Here is a 20,159-nt window from a genome sequence, read left to right on the forward strand (position 1 = left end):
GGACCTATGGTAAATCACTAGGAGGAGACTCTTGGTAGGATGAAAAGCAAATGCGATGAGCAAGCTGAAAACACTCAATTTCTTGGGATCACTTAAAACTAGGCATGTCTCATCCAGACCCACAGTTCTGGAACCTCCTGTGAGGGGCTACTCAGTAAATGACTTTTAGGTCTGGTGAACCTGGATGTGGGACCTAGCCAGCAAACTTTCCCTCTGCATTTAATTAAGGTTCAATGAAGATAAGCACTGTGCATCGGCATGGCAATATTTCTTTTTATTTTTTTCATAATTAGATTTTTTTCTTTTTGAAAATTATATAAACTCATAATTTATAATCTGTTTGTTTATTTTTAGCCATGCCATGTGCTGCATGTGGGGGTCTTAGTTCCTCAACCAGGGATTGAACCCATGCCCCCTACAGTGGAAGCTCAGAGTCTTAACCACTGACTGTCAGGGAAGCCCCAGCAGGGCAACATTTCTAGTCCTACATCTCAACTGCTTACCACTTAGACAGTGTCCCTGTGTCAGAGATCATGAAAGACCCTTTGCATACTTGATCTTCGAACCGGACAGTAACCCAGCAAGACTGTAGCTACTGGTTCCAATTTACAAATGAGAATAACTGAGGCTAAAAGAGTTTAAGGATGAAGCAAGTTACTTGAGGCCATAGAGATTATTTATAAGGGAACCATATTCAAAAGTCAGGTCTGTCTGATTCTGAAAGCCACATTTTTTCTACTCTGACATAGCACCTGTTAGCTTTAGCGGTTTGAACATTGTAATGACAACACATCTGCACATACTCTTTGTGCGTGAGCATATTTAAAGTCACGAGGGCTTCCCTGGTGGCTCAGATGGTAAGGAATCTCCCTCCAATGCAGGAGACCTGGGTTTGATCCCTGGGTCAGGAAGATCCCCTGGAGAAGGGAATGGCAACCCACTCCAGCATTCTTGCCTGGAGAATCCCATGGGCAGAGGAGCCTGGTGGGCTACTATTCATGGGGTGCAAAGAGTTAGACACAACTGAGCAACTTTCACTTTACTTCACTCCATAAAGACAAATGGCAGTTACCTAAAAACAACTGCTTGGGAATGCAAAGCTATTCAAAAGATAAAAATTGCATTTGCCTGCGTGTAACCACAGTATTTAAAATATTAAACAAATTATAACCCCAAAGAAATGCATAAATCTTACCACCTTCCTCGGGTTTAATGTCTAAAAGTTCATCTACAGGTTCATTAGAGGAGAAGAAAGAAAAGAAAATTATGTTAGTTTCATTTTGTAAGGACTTTGAGTCAAATTACTAAAATTGAGTTGTTTTCCTTAATCTGGATTACCTGAGCATGCATTATGTGTAGAGCTTTTGTCTAAGGCAGATAAAACACTTTTTCTATCTTCGGCTGTAAATAAAACACATGCATTTGGTTATTACCACTTCAGAAAGGTGTGTGAGTTCATATACTAATGTGCTATAAGGAAAGCACATGCTTCAGGAACAAATGTATCTGAAAACTCACTCAGGAAGGAGCAGGGGTCCTCAGATGACATTTTAGTCAAGCAACTGGCTCTCAATGAACGCTGAGTTAACTGCCCTGAATCCTTGCTTTGTTTGGTAGAATAACTATATGCCACTGATCTAACAATTCTCCTTCCAGGGACACATGTGTGACTTAAGTACCCAAGGACAAGTTGCTGGGGCTAATGAACCTCAGTCACATGGGCCGGGCTAAAATAAAAGGGCAGATTACTGGGTGGAAGAAGCCAACCTGTAAAGGCTACACAGCAAGATTCCAACTATATGACATTCTGGGAAAAGCAAAACAACGGTGACAGTGAAAAGATCAGCGGTTGCTAGAGTTTGGGGGAGGGGAAGACGAATAGGTGAAGTCACAGGGGATTTTTAGGACAGTGAAACCACTCTGTATGATACTGTAACAATGGATATGTGCCATTATACATTTGTGAACACCTACAGACTGTACAACATCTAATGTAAACTATGGAATCTGAGTAATAATGATATGTCAATGTTGGTTCATTTGATTATTTACCCCGGTGGGGGATGTTGCTAATGGAGGTGTCTATACATGTGTGGGGGCAAGGAACATGCAGGAATTCTTTGTGCCTTCTGCCCAATAAAGTGTGTGTGTGTGTACACAACAGCACAGCCTTAAAACTTGGTTTGCTCATATGTACATTAGACTTTCTACAAGTCCCAGAATGAAAGACAGATGGCACTTCTTTCTAATGGATTTCATTCTATGTATCTATAAAACAGGGTAATCAACAGGTACAATCTCAAAATATTATGCAACTACCACAGACAAGTGAACATACTGCACAAAGAGAAAACTTCATCCCCCGGTGTTGTCACATGTTGCATAAATGCCTTGAATACAAACATAATAAACTGGAGTTTACATGTTTCCACAAAAGTAAAATTTTCCTGTTCAACTGCTTAAGATTCCCACAGGATTCAGGCTGTTGGCCTTGCATGATCCTGAGGTCGGTGGGTGTGGATCAATACTGTTCAGAGAACTCGTACATGGCTAGCCTGCCTCTCTGCCTTCTTCTGCCACTTCCTCCCTGCCTCCCTCATGCTTTAGGACCTTGTTTCTCTGACCTTCTCCTGGTTCTCCCTGGCTCACAGTCTTCACGCAGGCTGTTTCTTTTGCTTTGATAGGTCTTGCAATAGCCTTGACTGAGATAATTCCCCAATGCCCTCAAACAGGTGAGGGCTCCCAATCACAAATACCTGTAAACAGCCCTTGTAGCACTCACCCAACTTGGGGTTACCCAGTAACTTGTGTAATAGTTTGCCCCATGTTGGAAGGATCTACCACTGAACACCCAGAGCCCCGAGCTATGCCCGCCACAGATAAACATGTGCTGAACAAATGAACAAAGATGTGAAGAAGGAAGGCAAACAAGTATGAAAGGATGACAGGAAGTCAAGCTGTGGAGGCAGAAAGGTGACAGTTTATTTTTCCTGTTCACAGACAGATGGAGGAAAAGCAAATGAAGCAGTAAAATGGGAGAAGAAGAATAAAGCAGGTGGAGTGGTTGGAAAAGTAGGAAAAAAGATGGAAGGAAGACAAAGTCTGGGGGAAAGGATGGAAGGGAGGGGGGGTTCCAGGGTGTACTCTGCCTGTCGGGCCTCCAGGAGACGACGGAGCAGAGTGGAGGTGTGCATGTCCTGGGAGGGCCAGGCTGAACAGGCGTTTGAGGTCCTTTCCGATCTCTTCACAGTATGTAAGACTGTTCCCTTCATCTCCAAGGATTCGAGTCCCAGTGAAAGACTCAGCTTTCCATCCTGTGAGTTCCATCACACTTAACCCTACCCTATGCTCCTTATGAGAGAACTGCCGATGAAAGAGCGGGCTGTGATGGCAGGAGGCGGGGATTGTTGGCAAGCCCTCCAACACCACAGCATCTGGGTCACGAGTGCTGTGATCCCTCAGGATCAGAGGAGGGTCAGTATGCCCCAGGGACCTGGTGTCACTCAGTGAGGAGGAGCCTGGTGGGCTACAGTCCATGGGGTCCCAAAGAGTTAGACAGGGCTGAGCGGCTAACACTTCACTTTTACACTTCACTAGTACAGAGCAGGCCCAGGAACTCCCTGGAAGAGCAGAGTCTGAGCCCTCCCATCGGATTCCCAACAATGACCAGCACCCAGCCCATGACACAGCAGAAATCAAACCCCCCAATGTCACCACGTGCTCTCATCACAACCATCTCCACGGCCCAAACATCAGTTACAGCTCGTAGTGGTAACGCAGCAATGCTATTACCTGTTGTAAAGCAAACAGCTCTCCGCCGAGTCTCAACTGGAATGCCCCCCAACAGGCTGCTGCTGAAATGACTAATGATGGCTGTTTTTTTGTTCAAAATACACAGCCTCTCTCCATAATACTCTGGGGTCAGCAGCACTGATATTTGAACTTTAAACTCTTAAGAAGCAAAGTAAATAATTTTTTCAGTTGGAAATAAAAAGGTCTAGAAGGAGTTTGACAAGAGAAGAAAATGGGTTGGCTATAGTGCAGTAGTATTTCAGAAGCAATTCTGAAAAAAAAAAAAAATCGAAACTTACTCTTAAAACTAGAGGATTCCTTGTGCTGGTTTTCATCCTCTAGTGAAATTAACCTTAAAATTAAAAAACAAAGTTTAGTAACGTTGTTCTGAAAATGTCATATGTATGACAGTCAGATCTTCTGTACAATATCTATTACTATACTTACACACACATAAAATACGAACATATAGCCATTTACATGCTATACATTTTTGGAAGAAGAAATAAATTTGCTGACTTTCTCCTGTCCCTGGTGTTCAGTAGTATCTTAACATCTGGATTTGGTTTCATGCTAAGGCACATATTTCGTAAACATCTAAGTCAGTATTTAGGTATAACAAAGATAGATACTTACCATCATTTTTAAAAACACAGTTAAAAAACCGATGGACAAGTGAGTGTTTATTCTGATTCTGTAGTTACAGAAGAGGACACCTCAGGAGTTTAGCTAAATTACTGTACATAAGGCTAAAAGCAGTATCACTCTCAAATTCACAAGACTGTCACCTACTGAACTCTCACTATTCATGGGGAGGGTCACGGCAGAGACACTTCACTGTCCTGAGATCCAGCCAGTGCCTCTGAACCTCCCTCCTAGCATGAGGTTCACTTTACCTACCATTTCTGAACAAAATTCTTATGAAATTTTCAATGTCATTAAGAATAGTTACTGGGTTATACTTCTTGAGCGTTAAAGAGGAAGTACTAAAATAATGAAGAAATATGAAATTAATTAAAACTAATCCACACCATCTTGGGTGGTTCTTCCTCTCTGAGTAAAAGTTAATGCTTTATTTTGATTTCAGTAACACAAGGTGAAAAGAAGGCACCAGAACTCACTGCAGGCCCCGCCCCTTACCACACAGGGGCTGTGGGCAGACCTTTAAGTTCTCTGAGCTCGCTTCCGTCAGTAACACAACAGGGAGAAGCCTACCCTGATCACATGGAGGGGCATCATGAGAATGAGCTGAGACGACATGAAGAAAACACCTGGCTTTGTGTTTAGTACACAGTAGGTGTTCACTGAATGGCGGTTGGATTGCCATCGTGTGTTAGTCCTCAGTCCTGTCAGATTCTTTGTGACCCGACGGCCCATAGCCTGTCAGGCTCCTCTGTTCATAGAATTTTCCAGGTAAGAATACTGGAGTGGACTGCTATTCCTTTCTCCAGGGAATCTTCCCGACCCAGTAATCAAACCCAGGTCACCTGCATTGCAGGCAGATTCTTTACCATCTGAGCCACCAGGTAAGCCCAGATTACCATTACTACTGGTAATAGGTTAAACTGCTTCCACCTAAAAGGGTCAACTGTACTAGATTCAGACCACATTCTATAGTTGTTCCTGCAATAAAAAATTGTCTTTGTTTTGCAAAAAAGACATTTTCTCGTACTTGCTTTAAAATTACAGAGGGCCATTATAGGCAGCAAATATTTCTGCTGGACAAAAAAGATCTATCTGAACTTATTTTGAAACCCAGTAGAAATGTAAGCCTGTTTTACCACAAGATTGTCATCTAAACTTTTTTGTGTGGACAAGGAAGAGTGAATGGAGGTCAGGCGAACTACTTTGCCTTCGTAGGTCAGCCCGTTCTCATGGGCTATGTCATCTAACCAGAAAAAGCATAGGTTCACACTGAAACCTCCTCCTTGCTGTATGAGGTTAGGAATTATACACCATGTATGTGGCAAAGTTCATCTTTAAAAAGTATTTAAAATGACTGGAGGCACCTTCTCTATAAAGAGGCAAGAAGTCAAGATGGAGAGTCCCTTCCTACCCTCAAAGCTGCTCTCCGCTTCACAGAAGAGAAAATGGAAGGTCTGTATGTAGAAAACAAAACGTCAAAACCCAACACTTGTGTAGGAGAGCCCCAGAGGGCTACACGTGTTGTGAAGCAAGTTCATGGTTATTTCCTCCTGTGAGTGAGAAGCCGGGGATTTCCCATCTAGGACAGGCCCTCAAAACTGATGGTGATGAAGGAACAGACAGGGTCCAGGCACCCCAGAGAGTGACAGCCTGGGGCTCAGGCCAGGAGCCCCAGGCACGCCTGCCTCTTTGGCCCCAGTCAAGTCCTCTCAAGCCTCCCTTCCTAAAGACCCCAGTATGGGTCTCTTACCGGGACACGTGAGTCCCTGCCTAGAGGAATATGTGTGGGGAGGAGTCTGGTCTCTGTTTTAGTACATCTACTCTGAGAACTGAGGAAAGAAAGCCATCACCCTGTGCCAGAGACCCCAGCAGACACGGCCAGGGAGGGAGGTGAGCCCTTACCTGTGGGAAGGAAGGTTTGCCCAGTGAAGGGGTGGTTACTTACTGACTTGGCTCCTCCGCCACGGCCTCTGCACTTTCCTGCTGGGCGATCCTCTTCTTTTCTTCTTTCTCCACCAGTTTTCTCATAGGGTCTTGTAAGCTCTTGATTGTGATAACAGGAAAGAAAACAAAAGCAAAAGAAACATCAGTTAAAAACTCAACTGCCACTGGACCAAGTCATCAAACCTTGAATGAGACGTTTAGGGAGGTAACCTTGAACCAATGAAGTCAACAGCAATGAAATGTTATGTTCTCAGACCCATCCAAGAAATATGAGCTTGTAAAGGAGAGTTGTTTTGTCACCAGATTTATGTTTTCCCTTTTGTGATAAGTTATTCAAAAGAAGGCATTTTGGCAATTGCTAACTTTATTTTCCATCTTTAACATGCAGCTAAGATAAACACTCTGTTCTGTCTGCAGCCCACACACTGACAGAACAGAAGTTTGCTCTCCCTCAAAGATGAGACAATTTTATTTTTAATTTTGTTTGCTATTTTGCAATCTAAAACAGCTTATTTTTGAAAAACAAAGAGCAAACAAACTCCCCCCACTTTTTTTAAAACCCAAAATAGTGGCTTAACATATTCTGACAAGTTAATTCCCACAAGTGGACAGAGAGGGTGCATCTAAATCTTCATAGATTAAGAACGGGTGAGAGTATTGTTTTGGCAAATAATTTCTTTGAGTGACTGTTCTTAAAGTTTATTAAATATTTAAGGAAAAGTTTTGTTTTTGTCTTTTTTTTTTTAAAAAAAAGGAAGTGCCTAGGAACTGTACACCAGTGACAAAGCCTGAAAAAGCAAAACATTCCTGTTAACAACTGAATAGTGAGTTACACAAAAGATCTCTATTTCTGGCCTTAATTATAATTCAAACACAAAGGAAGTATCTCAAGATACTTATCCTGCTTCTATTCTTATAACTATTAAAATCCAAGTCCTCATCCTTTGGGTTTTCACCTCTCTGTTCCCATCTTCCTCCTTCTCATCCTTCACTTTTCTAGTATGACACACACACACAGAGGAGGCAATTACTTCTCATTCACCAATGGGTGACCAGAGGGCTGGGTAAAGATGGTTTGCAGGCTGAGTCTCAGCAGAGCAGAGCTGGGATTGATTTTGGAGTCTGCTATGGCTTCCCTGGTGGCTCAGATGGTAAAGAATCTGCCTGCAGTGCAGGAGACCCAGGTCTGATCCCCAGGTTGGGAAGATCCCTTGGAGAGGGAGTGGCAACCCACTCCAGTACTCTTGCCTAGAGAATCCCATGGAAAAGAAACCTGGTGGGCTATAGTCCACGGGGTTGCAAAGAGGCAGACACGACTGAGCGACCAACACTTCCACTTTTCATGGACATCAGATGGATGCTGGTGTCACCCTTCCTGCCAGAATAATTTTCCTATTGTGCCCAGGTCATCATGTTACTCTTTTTCTCACAAACCCATGGTAATTTCTTATTTCTTTCCATTTTTAAACTTCTCTAACCAAGTTTTAAGATCTTCTAAAATGTGTTCCCACCCTACTCTTCCAAACGCCTTCCCACCAACTGTAAGAGACTTTCCATTCAATTAGGCTTCTCTCCTCCTGGTCTCCTATGTGCAAGTTGCTCTCTTCCTATCTTTGCTCATTCTGCTGCTTTAACCTAAAAAGCTCTTTATTTTCGTTGTTGTTGTTTAGTCGCTAAGTTGTGTATGACTCTTTGTGACCCCATGGACTGGCTCCTCTGTCTATGGGATTCTCTAGAAAAGAATACTGGAGCGGGTTGCCACTACCTTCTCCAGGGGATCTTCCAGACCCAGGGATTGAACTGCATTAGTGGTGGATTCTTTACTGCTGAGCCACGAGGGAAGTCTAAAAAACTCTCTTTACCTAACTGTTTATACTCAAAGTCCTATCAGTTTTTGCAAAGCCCCCAGTTACTACCATTTTCCATAAAGCCTCATTCATTGAGCATGCCAAATTCAAGAAAGTCAGCCCATCTCCAAACTGTAGATACATATAGTCTTATTAATATTTCATTATACACATTCTATACTAGGTTTTGTTTCTTAAAAATATTTTTTAAATTAGAAAAATGACAAAACCACATGTATAATGTTTGGGAAGTGAAAAAAGGAAAAATTATTCATAATTCCATTTCCCTAAAACTGTGAGTTATTATTTTCATATATCTCCTTTCTGATTATTTTCATATTCATCTGCTTACATAATTGTAATCCTTGTTTGTATAGTAGATATTTTTATAGAGCATAGATGTCCTCTTAACCAATTTATGTAGACATTTCATGTTCAAAACAATTACAGTGCAGAATGTAAGAAAGATTTTATATCTTAAACACTAATATTGAATTAAAAATATAAATGTGCATTCATTTGTCAATAATCTAGATTCTCTTTCAATCTATGTCCCCTGATCGGGGTTCTAAAGCATTTTCTTGCATAAACTACAACCAAAAACCACTGCCATCATTTTTAATGATTCCCTATCCCTGGACATTTAGATTAGCACACTTGGTTAGCAGTGTTTGAGCACATACCAAGGACCAGGTACTGTTTTGGGTGCTGGGGATCCATGGCACACAAGACAGACAAAATTATCAGCAAGCAAGTGGTGGGTCCAGGCAGAGAAGTGAAATAGGGGGCTAGAAATTAATTGATCGTCGTCTGCAGGAATGTCCTCTTTTAGAAGTGATATTTCAACTAAGAGCTAAATGGCGCCAAGGAGCCAGCTACAGGCAGCTCAGGGAGACCACAAGGCCAAGAGGTAGAAACAGCTTGGCTTGTTTGGGCTGTGGTGAAGGGGGCAACAGGAAGAGTCTCATGAGACCCCGATAAAGAGGTCAGCAGGGGTCACACAGGGAGACCGTTCCTTTCCTTGACTCACATTCCTCACTACTTAACATTTTTCCCCCATTAGTTTCCTCATGCTCGTTTGATTTTTCCATCTTTCCACTGCAGGACAACTAAATGGAATCCACGATCCTGGCCGGGGGCAGGAAATGCTGTGAAGGGCAGCATTGGGACAAATGAGGCAAGTGGAATACGGGCTGCACTCTGGCTGGTCTCTCTTTCTGTCTCTCTCTCTACACACACACACACATACACACACACACACACGTCTGCTAAAAGCTGGACACACATGTGTAAGTGTATCTTGGAAATGTGCAACCACAACGAGGAGTTCAACAGATGTCAAGGACTTACTCTTTTCAATTGAGCTGCCAATCATGCCATTGTATTCATATACACACACACACCCCACTTCCAGCAGTTTTGTTCTCCATAGAGTGGTCCAACCCTGGTCAAAGTGAAGCCAGGAGAATTTCCAGCCAGTGCTCCGGAGGCTACAAGTCTGGCTTTTAGATTCTGGGACACTGGCTCGGGCCGCCGGTTGGCTCCGGCTGTCTCCTCGCTGCATTTCCTTTGTATCCAGCAGCGCTGGCGGGGCCGGGGCGGCCCTCAGCCGGCCGTGTCTAGCTGCCGCAGTGCTTGCCTAAGCCCCTGAGATGCCCTTGACAGCTCCACGGTTATCATCCTTTCTGTCTCCAGCCTGACCTCCCCTCAGAACCACACTCCAGCGGCTCTCAGACAATCCCTTTGTAATGTAAACCACTTATTCCTTCTTTTCAACCCCTGCCCCCGTTGGGCCATTAGCAGGGACTCAATTGTTGGCTCCCTGTCACCACAATCACAGTTAAGTCACTATTGTTCTTCACCCACAGAAAGGCCGCGGTTCCAATTGCTACTTTAATTTATTATTAATAATTCCTGTGACAATCACTCCTTTCTTCCTACTATTACCATTGTCCTTAAAACAATTTGGTTGTTGTCACTCAAGAGAGGTACTGTGTATGTACTTGTTGGTTGATAAATTAATGTACATAAGGTTAAACTGCAAAAATTAGAGCTCTTTAGATAGGACATTCTAAGGCTCAGGAGAACAATATGAAAAGGTTTGTAAAATCATAAGCAAACTGAATACTGAGCACATTATTAAATATCAGAATTTTGAACTAAGGGGACTCATGTGTGTGTATGTATGTCTATATAATTCATATACAACAATTCACTCATTTAAAGTGTACAATTCAATGGTTTTCAGTGTAGTCCCAGTTGTGCGACTATTGCCACAATCAATTTTAGAACATTTTCAGAAGGCATCTCTTGTATTAAGAAAGAGACTTAGACCAAACTAAGCTATATGTTCCTCTATAGAGCAATGGAAAAAACCACACACCACCACATATGGAACTTGTTTCTTACCAAAGATGGCACACATTGAAGATATAAAGAGGCTGAGAGGAACTCTGAAACATTATGGAGGACAAATCATGCCTGCCTTCCTCTCTCAAAATTAGTTCCTGGGTGTGACTGTCAGATTCAGGATACGCTACGCAGTGAATCACGACTCTTTCCCAGGTTTGATGACAAAGGCCCAAGTCGGGGCAGGGGGTTGGAGGTAAATTCTTCAGATTATTTTCAAGTCCACAACTCAGCTGAAAACACTTAACCCTGCAGCATCCTTAAAAGTCAGAGGTGACAGCATCTTCTGTGTGACATGAACATCTGCTCAGGCAAAAGGAATCTCAGAGGCCTGGCTGACTATACTGACCAGGCAGACATCAGATGGAAGTAGTTTGAATCACTGATGGATGCCACCTTCCCATCCATATCCAGAAATAAAATGTCAAAGCATTCTGTTTCTAAACCCCAAACCCTCTAGGTCCTTCACTAAAATTGCTTGTGAAAATCACAGTGCATTAGAAGTGATACAGCCTCCTGTAAGACAGAAAGGCTCTCTGAGAAAGAGGGAATGTTCCTAGACCAAATAATCTTTCTCTCTTAGGGCTGCACTGACATGCTAATAGTTTCCATCAATGCCTAAATGGTTTCAGGAAGCGCACACACAACGTATAAGATCAGCATGACAGAGGAAATGCACAGACCGAGCTTGCAAAAGTGTCTTAGAGAGGAAACAGCTTAATATAATTATGGGAGTTACTACTTCCTGTATTAGGAAAATAAAAGCAAGAGCAACATTCATCTGAATGAAAGAAAAACTGCTCAGCAAAACAAATTTCACAGGCAAACACCAGAAGCCAGCCCTCATCTAAGGACTTACATGTAATGTTTGACAGGAAGGTGACAGTTTCTCTAATTATGACTTTTAATTTTCTTAGGCTACTTCTCATTAATTACACGATATGTATATAAAGGTGCCAAACAATTGTTTATAAAAGGAAATAAAAGTGCTCAAAATAGCAAGCCATGGTGAAAAGATGCTGAATCAGTTGGGCGTGTGCGCATTTGTGTTTGTATAATTAGTAGCATGTGAGGAATAAAAAGCAGTGGCCATGATGATGTGCACAATTTATGGATATTTAGCACATATGTCCTCCCCACCCATGCAGCTATAAATTTATAAAGGCACAATACAAGAGACACAATTAATCTAGCATGAGAAGGTACTCTTGAATTCTACTGTAGAACAAAGGAGTTAGTGAAATTAGAGAAAAACACAATCTATTCTCTTAAAATAAGATGGAAAATTGGTACTAAGAAGGCATCATACTGCAGTGGAAAGAGACGGACTTTGGAAAAAGCTTCATGCTGCACAATGGAACAGGGTCTTTACATCTCGGGAGTCCCTGTTTACCCGTCAGAACAAAGGCGGTAAGTTATCCATTCTTGTGACATGTGTGGGTATGGATGTGTGGTAAGACCTGTCTGACTCTCTGCAACCCCATGGACTGTAGCCCACCAGGCTCTTCCGTCTACGCGATTTCTCAGGCCAGAATACTAGAGTGGGTTTCCATTTCCTACTCCAAGGGACCTTCCTGACACAGAAACGGAACCCGAGTCTCCTGCATTGGCGGGTGGAAACTTTACCACTAGTGCTGATTAACTGAGATAACACTATTGCAGAGTACCAAGCTCAAAGTAAGTACTCAAAAGGTGTTTTATCAATGACTTTAAAGATCTAAAAGGGGTGCAATGTCTTAAAGGCTCATTTTGTGTTCAGTTCAGTTCAGTTCAGTCACTCAGTCGTGTCTGTCTCTTTGCAAACCCGTGGATGGCAGCATGCCAGGCTTCCCTGTCCATCACCAACTCCCGGAGCTTGCTCAAACTCCTGTCCATCGAGTCGGTGATACCATCCAACCATCTCATCCTCTGTCATCCCCTTCTCCTCCTGCCTTCAATCTTTCCCAGAATTAGGGTCTTTTCCAATGAGTCAGTTCTTTGCATCAGGTGGCCAAAGTATTGGAGCTTCAGCTTCAACATCAGTCCTTTCAATGAATATTCAGGATTGATTTCCTTTAGGATTGACTGGTTTGATCTCCTTGCTGTCTAAGGGACACTCAAGAGTCTTCTCCAACACCACAGTTCAAAAGCATCAATTTTTTGGTGCTCAGCCTTCTTTATGGTCCTACTCTCACATCCATACATGACTACTGGAAAAATCATAGCTTTGACTAGATGAACCTTTGTTGGCAAAGTAATGTCTCTGCTTTTTATTATGCTATCTAGGTTGGTCATAGCTTTTCTTCCAAGGAGCAAGTGTCTTTTTATTTCATGGCTGCAGTCACCATCTGCAGTGATTTTGGAGACCAAAAAAATGAACTCTGTCACTATTTCCATTGTTTCCGCATCTGTTTGCCATGAAACGATGGGACCAGATGCCATGATTTTCGTGTTTTGAATGTTGATTTTTAAGTCAGCTTTTTCACTCTCCTCTTTCATTTTCATCAAGAGGCTCTTTACTTCCTCTTTGCTTTCTGCCATAAGGGTGGTGTCATCTGCATATCTGAGGTTATTGATATTTCTCCCGGCAATCTTGATTCCAGCTTGTGCTTCATCCAGCCCGGCATTTCGCATGATGCACTCTGCATATACGTTAAATAAACAGGGTGACAATAAACAGCCCTGATGTACTCCTTTCCCAATTTGGAATCAGTCAGTTGTTCCATGTCTGGTTCTAACTGTTACTTCTTGACCTGGGTCAAACAAAGAAAAACAGATTTCCCAGGAGGCAGATAAGGTGGTCTGGTATTTCTACCTCTTGAAGAATTTTCCATTTTGTTGTGATCCACACAGTCAAAGGCTTTGGCATAGTCAATAAAGCAGATGTTTTCTGGAACTCTCTTGCTTTTGTGATGATACAACAGATGTTGGCAATTTGATCTCTGGTTACTCTGCCTTTTCTAAATCCAGCTTGAACATCTGGAAGTTCTTGGTTCATGTACTGTTGAAGCCTGGCTTGGAAAATTTTGATCATTACTTTGCTAGCATGTGAGATGAGCGCAATTGTGCTGTAGTTTGAACATTCTTTGGCATTGCCTTTCTTGGGGACTGGAATGAAAACTGACCTTTTCCAGTCCTGTGGCCACTGCTGAGTTTTTCAAATTTGCTGACATATTGAGTGCAGCACTTCCACAGCATCATCTTAGGATCTGAAATAGCTCAACTGGAATTCCATCACCTCCACTTGCTTTGTTCATAGTGATCCTTACTAAAGCCCACTTGACTTCGCATTCCACGATGTCTGGCTCTAGGTGAGTGATCACACATTTGTGGTTATCTGGGTCACTAAGACCTTTTTCGTATAGTACTTGCCACCTTTTCTTAATATCTTCTGCTTCTGTTAGGTCCATACCACTTCTGCCCTTGACTGTGCCCATCTTTGCATGACATGTTCCCTTGGTATCTCTAATTTTCTTGAAGAGATCTCTAGTCTTTCCCATTCTACTGTTTTCCTCTATTTCTTTGCATTGATCACTGAAGATGGCTTTCTTATCTCTCCTTACTATTCTTTGGAACTCTGCATTCAAATGGGAATATCTTTCCTTTTCTCCTTTGCTTTTCGCTTCTCTTCTTTTCACAGCTATTTGTAAGGCCTCCTCAGACAACCGTTTTGCCTTTTTGCATTTCTTTTTCTTGGGGATGGTCTCAATCCCTGCCTTCTGTACAATGTCATGAACCTCTGTCCATAGTTCTTCAGGCACTCTGTCTATCAGATCTAATCCCTTGAGTCTGTCACTTCCACTGCATAATTGTAAGGGATTTGATTTAGGTCATACCTGAATGGTCTAGTGGTTTTCCCTACTTTCTTCACTTTAAGTCTGAATTTAGCAATAAGAAGTTCATGATCTGAGCCACAGTCAGCTCCCAGTCATGTTTTTTCTGACTGTATAGAGCTTTTCCATGTTTGGCTGCAAAGAATATAATCGATCTGATTTCAGTATTGACCATCTGGTGATGTCCATGTGTAGTCTTCTCTTGTGTTGTTGGAAGAGGGTGTTTGCTATGACCGGTGCATTCTCTTGGCAAAACTCTTTTAGCCTTTGCCCTGCTTCATTCTGTACTCCATGTGTTTGGTACCGAATTCCATGTCTCACACATCTCCCAAAATGCAGATAAATACTGTCATTCTGATTTCCTGAAATGGACACAGAGACTCAGGGGAAGGGAAATAACTTGCTTAAGGCCAGTCAACCATTCGCAAGTAGAGACAATATTTGAATCCACGTCTTTACAATCCTACAACTAGTTAAGAAATTATATTGAATAGCCAAGCCAAGAATATTTACTGAACTCCCTTTTCATCTAAAGTGCCCATGAGATGGAGAGGACTTCATTCCAAATTCTAAAGGAAAGGTCATGGGTTCCAGGTACCTGAAGACTGACATATAAAAGATGCTTTTCGTTTTCAAGCGAATACTTCAAAGTGCTATTTTTAATTGACGGTTTAGAGCTGTACTTTTTAAATGCTGTACTGTACTTTTAAACCTTTAAAATGTTTATGTATTTATTTATTTGTCTGCACTGGGTCTTCATTGCTGCCTGGGCTTTTCTCTAGTTGTGGCCAATGGGGGCTACTCTAGTTGCGGTGTGTGGGCTTCTCACTGCAGTGGCTTCTCTTGTTGTAGAGCATGGGCTCTAGGGCACACGGGCTTCAGTAGTTGTGGTGAACGGGCTCAGTTGCCCTGCCGCATATGGGATCTTCCTGGTTCAGGGATCGAACTTGTGTCCCCAGCATTGGAAGGCGGATTCTTTTACCACTAGACCACCAGGGAAGCCCCACAGCGGTAATTTTTAAAAGTGGCAATTCTGCTTTCTCTGCCCTCCTGCCTCATGGCCAGAAGGCCACCTGGAAGAAATACCACGTGACAGAATGCAAGAAAAATAAGCATCTCTGTTCCTAGGATCTACCATGTACTGAGCATGTGGCCTTGGGCAAATTACTAGACCTTTGTGAGCTTCAGTTTCCTCATTTGAAACATGGGAACAAGAACAAGTATGCCCACTTCCCCAAGGCTATTTTGAGGATTAACTAAAATATATGCACTTTCTATATGTCAATGCTGAACCTAACAGTATTATTCATTATGAGATCCAATCTTGGTACATTAGAGTCACACGGAGCATGAGAAATTCTCTTAGACACTACTGCCCTTCACCCTCAGTGGAGTGCCTGGCATAAAGTAACTCTGCATACAATGATAATATTCTTTCCTTTTCCCTCAAGGAAAAGCTGGAAAATGAGAAGAGATGGATGGAGAAACATTGCGCTGTTGTGAACAGGGCCTGGGCTACCAGCTGCCTGGAAGAACCAATGTCAGTCACAGGATGGGAAGGATGAATGGATGAGCAGTTGCGCTTGGGCTTGTCCATCTCTGATTTCAGTGGTAGTGGTGGTCAGCCTCTCTGCCCCTCCTCTCCCGGTGACCCAGCTGCATCCCAATTTGCTGTTTGCAGTGATCTGGTCTGGAGCAGCTTGGGGGAAAACATTATTCTGCTAAATGCTGTGTAAAGTAATGACGCTGAGAGAATACTTGAAAGTCTAAAAGGATATTCTGGATGTTCGCCATGAGTAATTGCCATGTTGAGGCTGGCAACTAAAATTGCATCGCAAAGATATTTACCCAATTTTCATAAAAACTATTATGGCTTTATTTTCAAAGCAAGTAACTACAGAGCCATGTGGCTTGTCAGTAAATGCTCAAGTGATTAACTGAGAAATGTGGAGGTGGGTGGAAGAAGGCTGTTAGGCATAGAGATTTGAGAAAAACAAAATTTAGAAAAAGATGTTTTTTGAATTTTGAGAGCTGAAAGCATTTCGGTCTCCAGAATGATGATCCATATCATCATGCTAAGTCCTTGACCCCAGGAAAGAAAGGAGGGAACATTGGCACATCTGTTTCAATGGTTATTTTTGAACATGCACAGTTAGGTTTTCAAATTCAGATTTCCTTAAACTCTTGGCACAGAACAGGGCTGGCTGCAAAGGCAAAGTGCATTTTTTAGTACTAGCCCTGTTTCGGGGGTGGGAAGTCCTCCTACCTTTCCGGGTGCAGGCTGGCCCTGCCCGCTCCTGTCCCTGGTGGGAATGACCTGAGCCAAGACCAGGGCCTCAGGGCAGAAGGGCTGCAGGGGTGTCTTAGGGAGTAGGGAGGGAGGAGGTTGGTTTCCCTCGGCAAGTTCTGTGAGGCCTACTATCCCATTGCTATTCACAGCCTTGCCTGTGCAAAACTAATAACGCAGGGTGAAGACAGGGAGCAAGGAAGTAGCTGAGGGCTTCCCAATGGCTCAGTGGTAAAGACTCAGGCTGCCGATGCAGGAGACCTGGGTTCGATCCCAGGGTCTGGAAGATCCCCTGGTGAAGGGCATGGCAACCCACTCCAGTATTCTTGCCTGGAAAAACCCATGGACAGAGGAGCCTGGTGGGCTACAGTCCATGGGGTCGCACAGAGTCAAACATGACTGAGTGACTGAACGATGATAATAACACAACAAAGAAAGTAAGGGAAGCTGGGCTATGGAACCTGACAACCACAACAAACCCTTCTGTAGTGATACTGCCAACGGTGGTTTTCTGGACCTATTCGTGCGCTCACGCTAAGTCACTTCAGTTGTGTCCGGCTCTTTGCAATGACATGAACTGTAGCCCGCCAGGCGCCTCTGTCCATTGGATTCTCCAGGCAAGAAGCCTGGAGTGGGTTACCATTTCCTTCTCCAGGGGATCTTCCCAACCCAGGGATGGAACTGGCGTCTCTGACGTCTCCTACATTGGCAGCTGGGTTCTTCACCACTAGCACTACCTGGGAAGCCCCTTCTGGACCTGTTAAAGAATGTTTAACAAGTACATCCCTACCATCCCCACCAGGGGCTCCTGGTGCTCCCCCGGAGGCTGCCACTCCCGTGAAAACCGCCGCCAGCGCCACACGACCGGGCGGTGGCGGAGCTGGCCCGTCTGTGCTCCCACGTCTTTATCCCGTTATCAGAGTCTAAGACCTGCTTCCCTCCCCCAAGCCCTGGAATGGGGTACACCACAGGAATACACTCGGCTACTATTTCCATTCAATAGAGGTCCTCAGCCCTGTCCAAATACAAATGCAGAAGGACATGCCTTCCCTTTAACCAGCATTTCCCAGGGAGCCTGTCCATGTCCCCAAAGGCCCCACTGCTTACTCTCTGTAAAGACAATCGACTCAGTCCACGTGCCCCAGAGAGCAGAGACAAGGCCAGGATTTTAGATTTTCCAAAGAAAAGCCACTTGACTCCTAAGGGCTTTTTTTTTCCTTTTTATGTTTTAATTCTTTCCCCCCCTGACGCCTGTTCTGGTTCTGTGGGGAGATGTGTAAGTAAGTGACATCCTGAAAGGATGAAGCAAATGTGACCACATCTGAAGGCTGGTAATTGAAGACGGGTACTGCCTTCCTACAAACAGCACTTCTTGTACTATTTCCCCCCAAAAGCTTTAAACTCTTAGTCTAAATTACTTTCTCTAAAAAAGCTTTCAAGATAGGGCTAGTCACATTCCATTCCTCTCCCCACGACTTAATAACTTCTACCATGTAAAAAACATTCCCAGGTGATTTGGAATCAGTATAAAACGAGCACATCAATGATGTTCATGCAAAATATGTATGTTTAGTAACATTGTAATGAACCAATAAATATTTATTGTTTGAAAATATGAGATTAGGGAATTGCTTCTTTTATTGGAAACCACTCAAAAGATAGTTTCTCAACTCCCAGTTTGAGTTGTTACCATTATTAGATTAACAGAGTTTTTTAAAAAATAATTTAAAATTTTAAGACTAAATTTTACAAAAGGTTAAAATGCTACAAAAACTTATTTATAATCAAATCAGAATGATGAAGGAGTATGTCAATAAGCATGGAATCAATATAATCACACCAGGCCTTTCTCCCCTACAAATTCATCGAAAGAACATTTGAACGCTGAGCAAACTCCACAAAATATTCCTAAAATGTCAAAATAGTCACTTGGAAAAACTTCAAGTTGTGTGAGATAGAGACTCAGTCCACTTTTATAAAGAAAATATAAATATAAAAATATAAGAAAGAATTACACATATTTTCTAGAGAAAGGCTTATAAGAAATAAAACCTGAACTCCTGGGATGTGAGTTACATCCCTGTAATTCTGCAACAGAAGACTCTGCTCCAAACAGGATGCACCGACTGTTTAACACATTCATTATCATCCTTCATCAAGCATAAAACTAACAGTCAGGAAATACAGCTGCAATGGCACAATTACCAACACACTCAGAATACGCCCTGCAGCAAAGAAAGCAAATGAGTTGCTTTTCATTAACAAAGCTTGGCACACCTCTCCAAAGACATTGTTTTCTTTCCAGCCAGTGTCTCAAAAGGCATTTCAGGGGCTATTTGCTTAGGTAAATCCAGGGAACAAGTAAATCATGAAAACATTTATTTAAATTTCAAAATATTCATTATCGATATACAGTGCCATTCATATGTGTATATACATACACACACACACACACGTGTATATATACAACATATGTGGATATACCAATATGTATATTGAAAGATGACTTGATCCAGTCAAAATCTTTTATATAAAAGACTTGTATTTTTAAAACATTATTAGTGCAAGAGGGTTGGTAAATCAGGTTGTAGTCCATATTTGACTGTGACACATAGGTATTCATGGTTTTCATTCTCACAGTCTGTGGCATACAATATGATATGCAACATGCCTCCATCTAGGCAGTAATGGGCTGGGTAATAACAGGGTTCTATTATATGGGTTTGAGTCCATATAAAGAAAATAATTAGCTACTAGCGTCAGATTCTAATATAACATGTCATCATTGAAAGCTTAGATGAATAGCATTCTAAAGAGGTAATAAAAGCACACTTTATTTGGTTGACTTCTGGACACTTTACATTCTTAACATTATTATAATCTTATTACACCTTAACAGATGTATTACTCCTACTGAATTTATATTATAATTAAACTGTTACTTAAACCATAATTTAAGGAAGGCCTGGGGGATGTAAAAGGCAATGGGTAATCATCTGCCCCAAATATTTTGAATTATATCCTAAAGCATGGCCACCAGACTTTCACTAAATTCTCTGCCCAGAAATCCTCTAGCATAATCAGCTCAGTCCTCTCTGCAGGAAAAAATATCACAGAAAAATTTAAGGAGTCGAATTTTCCTTAACACTGGAGGCCAGGGATACACAGGGTTACTACTGTCTTAGCACTTTTGTAGATATGGTGACATTACAAACATCTCAAAATCAAAGAGGTGTTTTAGGACAACAAATAAAAAGAAAAAAAAAGTAAAAACTTCTTAATGTTTTGTTAAGCAAAGTGATGAGACCTACTTACAAACTGCCTGAAAAATTAAAAGGAAGGTATTTTCAAGATGAAGTTTAATGAGTTCTTTCCTGATCTCTTCCTTTCAAAGATATTAATCTGACCTGGCAACGAAGCACC

The 20,159-nt window shown here is 42.3% G+C and overlaps 1 protein-coding gene across 16 annotated transcripts in view; it reads right to left on the bottom strand.

Moving 5' to 3' along the window:
* ICA1 (islet cell autoantigen 1) overlaps positions 1-20,159 on the bottom strand; it is a 159,893-nt gene that overhangs the window by 25,560 nt on the left and 114,174 nt on the right. For 15 of the 16 annotated variants that reach the window (XM_043462707.1, XM_043462698.1, XM_043462706.1 and 12 more), the window contains 4 exons: positions 6,383-6,480; positions 4,092-4,144; positions 1,339-1,401; positions 1,196-1,228 (listed from right to left, as the gene is read on the bottom strand). In XM_043462707.1, the coding sequence (XP_043318642.1) occupies positions 1,196-1,228; positions 1,339-1,401; positions 4,092-4,144; positions 6,383-6,480 (247 nt within the window). The remainder of the gene's footprint in view (positions 1-1,195; positions 1,229-1,338; positions 1,402-4,091; positions 4,145-6,382; positions 6,481-20,159) is intronic. The other variant, XM_043462709.1, reaches the window with a different exon arrangement.

Source organism: Cervus canadensis, chromosome 3 (genome assembly GCF_019320065.1).
Source record: "Cervus canadensis isolate Bull #8, Minnesota chromosome 3, ASM1932006v1, whole genome shotgun sequence".
Lineage (NCBI taxonomy): Eukaryota > Metazoa > Chordata > Mammalia > Artiodactyla > Cervidae > Cervus > Cervus canadensis.